Here is a 6,102-nt window from a genome sequence, read left to right on the forward strand (position 1 = left end):
CTTTAGTAATGACATTATACAGTTACATAAAGATAATGAGTCTCCCTATTTCCTTTTGCCCTGGTTCTCTGTCTTTTGTGTTTGTTGCCTGCTCTTTGTGTATATCTTTTTGTTTGTTTGTTTGTTTGTTTGCCATGTATATAGCTGGGTGTTTCTGGCATTAGTATGGGAATATCTCTTAAGAAACTTTCCCTTTTATTCCCCCCCCCCCATCATAACAGGCCATAATATAGAAGTAAGAGTTTTTTGTTTGTTTTAGTTATTAGAATTTTATGTTCTGAAGATTTAAAATATGGAAATAAAATGTGTTGTTTCTTTCTCAGAAACAAAGAGCTCAGTTGTTAAAATAGGATGATATTAAATCAGAATCCTGTCTTTGATCAGCCAGTCTGCCCCAGAAGATTCCTGAGGGAAATAAATGCACAGCAGCAAGGCCAAGTAAATAGCATTCTTTATTGACACCAACCCCCTGGCTTCTTGGTGAGCTGAGCTGGACTGTGTAGAGAGCTTTTTTTGACTGAGCTTGAGCCAGTCTAGAGCTTTCCCTCTTCAACTGCTGAATTCACACTATAGCTGATCCTTAGATTTGACCACTTCAGACACAGGAAAAGGCCAAACCAGATCATGCCAGCTATTAAGTAAATGTGACAGCAATAGTCAGAGAATAGGTGGGCTCAACTCCAGCTATTAAGCTATTATAGTTATTATTTTAAAGGTTGGGTTAGATTATGATGATATTTAGCCAGGAGACCCAGAACTCTCAAAGTCCCCAAATGGAAATACATGCATAAAGAATAGCAGCTAATGGAGGAGCAATCTTTTTACTTCTTTTGCTCAGCACAATGAAAGTTATGTGTGGAAACTAGATAATTGTTTTAGCTCAGAACATGCATAGCATATATCCCTGTGGGGGTGGTGGGCTGGGGAGCTACTTTTTTAGCCAGCACAGAACACCAAACAACCTCTGCCTCCTTGTTTTGTTGTTGGAAATGGTGGTAAAACGCAGTAAGAACATTTTCAGCCTAGAACAGTGCACCACCTAGTGGCCGTGTGTATAAAAACAGGAAGAAAGATCAGGAGCGTGAAAGAGTGAGACAGATCCTCACAAATGTATCAGTGATCATTTATCTGAGTGACCAGAGCGCCCGATATATAACCTGTGTGTTCTTTTTATATTTAGTTGAAAAACTTTGTGGAAGCATTTTACAATCTGAAACTATCTTCATCAGAGTTCCTGTTGTGGTACAGTGGAAATGAATCCAATTAGGAACTATGAGGTTGTGGGTTTGATCCCCAGCCTCGCTCAGTGGGTTAAGGATCTGGCGTTGCCATGAGCTGTGGTGTAGGTTGCAGAGGTGGCTCAGATCCTGTGTTGCTATGGCTGTGGTGTAGGCCAGCAGCTGTAGCTGAGATTGGACCCTGAGCCTGGGAACCTCCATCTACTGTGGGTGCGGCCTTAAAAAGCAAAAAAAAAAAAAAAAGAAAGAAAATAACTTTGTCATTGTTTAAATTTTTAAAGTAAAATGTGCTCACAATAGCCTAGTTCCTGTTAAATTTGTTCCTAATACCTCTCATGTTTCCAGTGTGATTCTTTCTACTCTGTCCGTTTGTGTTTAAACTATAATTACATAGTAGGCACTAGGCATATTGTATAAAACATGGTCCTGGCTCTTTTAAGAATAGTAGCAGGAGATGGACATGTAAATACATAAGTGCAACAAAGTCACAGGTTATGACTCCTATGATAGGAGTCTGTACAGCTGGTTGAGGAGGGAGGGCACAAAGCAAGGACAGAGTGGTTGATATACTGCAGAGACTGAGGAAAGGCTTCATAGAGGAGTGACGCTTTAGTTTTTTTCCTGACAGTTGAGAAATTATTCACCAGGTGGATATGTAGTTTGCTAGTCCAGGCAGGAGGAAAAACCTAGACAAAAGCTCAGAAATATAAAACAACATGCATTCAAGGAGCTGCAGCTAATTAAATGATAAATATTAGAGAGGTGGGTTTGGGGAGCCAGGAAGTGGACAATGTAGGCTATGCTTAAGGAGTCTGAACTGTATCTAATAGGTAATGCCAATTCTTAAAAGGATTTGTTACAGGAAGAAAACAGTATCAAATTTTAGTTTTGGAGTTCCCGTCGTAGCGCAGTGGTTAACGAATCCGACTAGGAACCATGAGGTTGCGGGTTCGGTCCCTGGCCTTGCTCAGTGGGTTAACGATCCGGCGCTGCCGTGAGCTGTGGTGTAGGTTGCAGACGCGGCTCGGATCCCGTGTTGCTGTGGCTCTGGCATAGGCCGGTGGCTACGGCTCCGATTCGACCCCTAGCCTGGGAACCTCCATATGCCGAGGGAGCAGCCCAAAGAAATAGCAAAAAGACAAAAAAAAGAAAAAGAAAATTTAATTTTAGAAAAATCTTTCTTTTATTTATTTGATTTATTTCCCCAATACAATTTTTTTTCTAATGTACAGCATGGTGACCCAGTTACACATACATGTATACATTCTTTTTTCTCACATTATCATGCTCCATCATAAGTGCTAGACATAGTTCCCAGTGCTACACAGCAGGATCTCATTGCTAATCCATTCCAAAGGCAATAGTTTGCATCTATTAACCCCAAGTTCCCAATCCATCCCACTCCTTCCCCCCTCCCCCTTGGCAACCACAAGTCTGTTCTCTAAGTCCATGATATTCTTTTCTGTGGAAAGGTTCATTTGTGCCGTATATTAGATTCAAGATATAAGTGATACCATGTGGTATTTGTCTCTCTCTTTCTGACTTACTTCACTTAGTTCCATCCATGTTGCTGCAAATGGCATTATTTCATTCTTTTTTATGGCCAAGTAGTATTCCATTGTGTATATATACCACACCTTCCTAATTCAATCATCTGTCAATGGACATTTGGGTTGTTTCCTAGAAAAATCTTTCTGGTAGCATTGTAGAAAATGGATCTTAAGAATGTAGGACTGGAAGCAGTAAAACCAGTAAAGGATCCATTGCAGTAGTTCATGCTTAATAATTGTTGACTAAGTGATCCAAGTGAAGGGTGGGTGAAAGGAGAGGAGTCTTAAATAACTCCTTGGCTTCTAGTTGGGTATTTGAGTGATAGTGTTGTTCACAAAGGTAGGTATATAGGAAAAGTGGGTTTTAGAAAATGTAGAAGTTCAGTTTTAACTGAATAGAGTTTGAGGGGGTCATGGCAGGTCTGGGCTAGAGAGGAAGATTTTTAGAGTCCCGAGCATATAGATAGCAGTAGATGAGATTATAGTAGTAGAAGAGACAACCCAGAAGGACTCAATCATTGAGACAACATCAGTATTTCTGAGGTAGATAGTTCAGAGAGGTGGGAGAAAGTAGTGTCGTGCGAGCTAAAGGAAAAGGAAGTTTAAGGAGGTGATCAGATGGCACACAAAGGCTAAGAAAGATGAGAAGTGAAGAGTCCACTGAATTTGGCAATTAGGTGGTCATTGTCAGAGTTCCCTGGTGGCTCAGTGTGTTAAGGAACCTTAATCTGTCATTGCCACTGCCGTGGCATAGGTTCATTCCCTGGCCTGGGAACTTCCACATGCCATGGGCGTGGCCAAAAAAATAGAAGGCTATAGTCTTTTGCTAGAGTCAGGTAAAGTAGGGGGTAAAGGGCATAGGCTAGAGGGCAGAAGCAGAAGCTAGACTGTAATGGGTCAGAAAAGAATGGAAGAAGTCTGAGAGTGGCACACACGATTCCTTCATGAGTCTTGAGTATTTGTAGTACAAATTATTGTACTATTGTTGTACAAGCCAAGTGCTAAGAGAATAGGGAGTAGAATAACACAAGTGAGTTGGAATGGCTGCTGCCTCTTGAACCTGACTTCTCATTGCTTGATATCCCTGCCTGTCTTTCATAGTCAGGACTGGTGTACACAGAGGATGAATGGCAAAAGGAATGGAATGAGCTGATCAAGCTTGCCTCAAGTGAACCCCGCATGCATCTAGGTACCAATGGAGCCAACTGTGGTGGGTAAGTATGTCTAAGTAGGGGAGCAGGAAGTAATCTCTGCTGAGTTCTCAGTGTCCAAAGAGCTCTGTGCTAAGAGGATGTTAGAAAGAGAGGGGAGAAGCCATGGCAAGGGCACAGAGGGTGTAACGGCATGGTACCTTCTAGGACCTATGGGTGGTTCACTGTTACCAGCATATAGAGTACATAGTGCGGAATGATAGATGAAGCTAGGCAGTCTAGATTTTTTTTTTTTTTTTTTGGTCTTTTTGCTATTTCTTTGGGCCGCTCCCGCGGCATATGGAGGTTCCCAGGCTAGGGGTCTAATCGGAGCTGTAGCCACCGGCCTACGCCAGAGCCACAGCAACGCAGGATCCGAGCCGCGTCTGCAACCTACACCACAGCTCACGGCAATGCCGGATCGTTAACCCACTGAGCAAGGGCAGGGACCGAACCCGCAACCTCATGGTTGCTAGTCGGATTCGTTAACCACTGTGCCACGACGGGAACTCCAGGCAGTCTAGATTTTTGTCTATTCTATCCAGACTTTGGGAAACTGCGGGACAAATGGCCTGCTTTCCTCAAAAAATAAAGGCAAAGAAATAAAAGGGAGAAGGAACCCAAATTTAAAGATACTTAAGAGGCACATCAACAAGTTGGAATGTATAGATGTTATAAGACAGTTAGGGAAATGTGAATAATGTGTACATTATTGAGTTTTTAAGGTGTAATATTGATGGTATTGTGGTAGTTTTTAAACTGTCATATTGATAATATTGTCATTATTAAAAGAAATCATTTTTTAGAGATAGAAACTGAAATATGCTTGGATGAAATGATATGATGTCTAGGATTTGCTTCAGAATAATCTGTTGGGTAGGTTGGAGGTAGGGGCCAATTCTTACAGAAATATATCAAGGTCTAGGTAAAACAAAACTGACCATGAGTTTATAATTGTTGAGGCTGGCTGATGGATACACGAGAATTTGTTATGATATTCTTTCTAGTTTTGAATATGTTTAAAATTTTAAAATGTTCTGTAGTAAAAAGTTAAAAATTATAACCTCCCCAAACTTTATTATATATGAGAATAATAATAATCTGGAAAGATTGTTTAAAATGCAGATTTTTGGACTTCCACCCAAGGGAAGTCCAATCAAGTTGGACTGAGGTAAGGCCCAGAAATCTGCATATGTAGTAACCACCCCTTGTTAAATAACATTGCTTTGGGGGGCAAGAAACTGCTGAATTGTGAGTATGCAAGTGATGGGAGCAAACTCATGAATTTGAACACACTGACAGCAGAACAGATGATAAAGTGGAGAAGAGTAGTAGTAATCCAGGAAAGAGGGGGCCGTGAGTGTGAGCAAGGGTGGTGGGTTGCAGTAGGCCACAGGAGACAGATCCAAGAGACACATAAGGTAAGGAACCAGTCAAGCCAGGTGATTAATTAAAAATTAGATACAAAGAACAGTCAATATTTCATAGATTTCTGATTGGCTACTAAGAACATGGGTGAGGCTGTTCTTCAAGTATGGGAACATGGAAGGAGGGATTTTTGTTTGGGTTTTTGTTTTGGTAGGACATGGTGAGTGTGATGTGTGGGTTGTTGTGGTGGGTAATATAAGCAGGGTGAGGCTACACAGTTGTGTATTGAGCTACTGGATATAGAGAATTGGGGTAGGTCGTTGAATAAGATGAGTATTAAGAGAGGGCCTGCCTTCTGATTTCTAACACTGCTTTAACCCTTGAACCTCCACATTTCTTTTCTTGCATTCCCCCATATGTGAAACAAAAGTAGAAACAGCCATGGTAGGTAGCATGAAGCAATCAACTATGTCTATGGTATCCTTAAGAGTGGAAAACCAGGAAAGGAGCCTTTCTCCTTTTCCTCTTTGCAGAACTGGTCTTCAGGGGTCTCTTGTTTTGTTTTCTTCCCTCTCCCTTCCACTGCACCCCTTCCACTGTCTCCCCTCCTGCGACTCTAGGGTGGAGAGTTCAGAAGAGCCTGTGTATGAGAGCCTGGAAGAATTCCACGTCTTCGTCCTTGCCCACGTGCTTAGGAGGCCCATAGTCGTGGTGGCGGACACCATGCTGAGGGACTCTGGTGGGGAAGGTGAGTCA

The 6,102-nt window shown here is 41.9% G+C and overlaps 1 protein-coding gene across 2 annotated transcripts in view; it reads left to right on the top strand.

Moving 5' to 3' along the window:
- Positions 1-6,102, top strand: part of OTUD7B (OTU deubiquitinase 7B) — a 54,369-nt gene that overhangs the window by 42,868 nt on the left and 5,399 nt on the right. For both annotated transcript variants that reach the window (XM_047784777.1, XM_047784778.1), the window contains 2 exons: positions 3,890-4,002; positions 5,967-6,094. In XM_047784777.1, the coding sequence (XP_047640733.1) occupies positions 3,890-4,002; positions 5,967-6,094 (241 nt within the window). The remainder of the gene's footprint in view (positions 1-3,889; positions 4,003-5,966; positions 6,095-6,102) is intronic.

The sequence above is a fragment of the Phacochoerus africanus genome, chromosome 6 (genome assembly GCF_016906955.1).
Source record: "Phacochoerus africanus isolate WHEZ1 chromosome 6, ROS_Pafr_v1, whole genome shotgun sequence".
In the NCBI taxonomy this organism is placed as follows: Eukaryota; Metazoa; Chordata; class Mammalia; order Artiodactyla; family Suidae; genus Phacochoerus; species Phacochoerus africanus.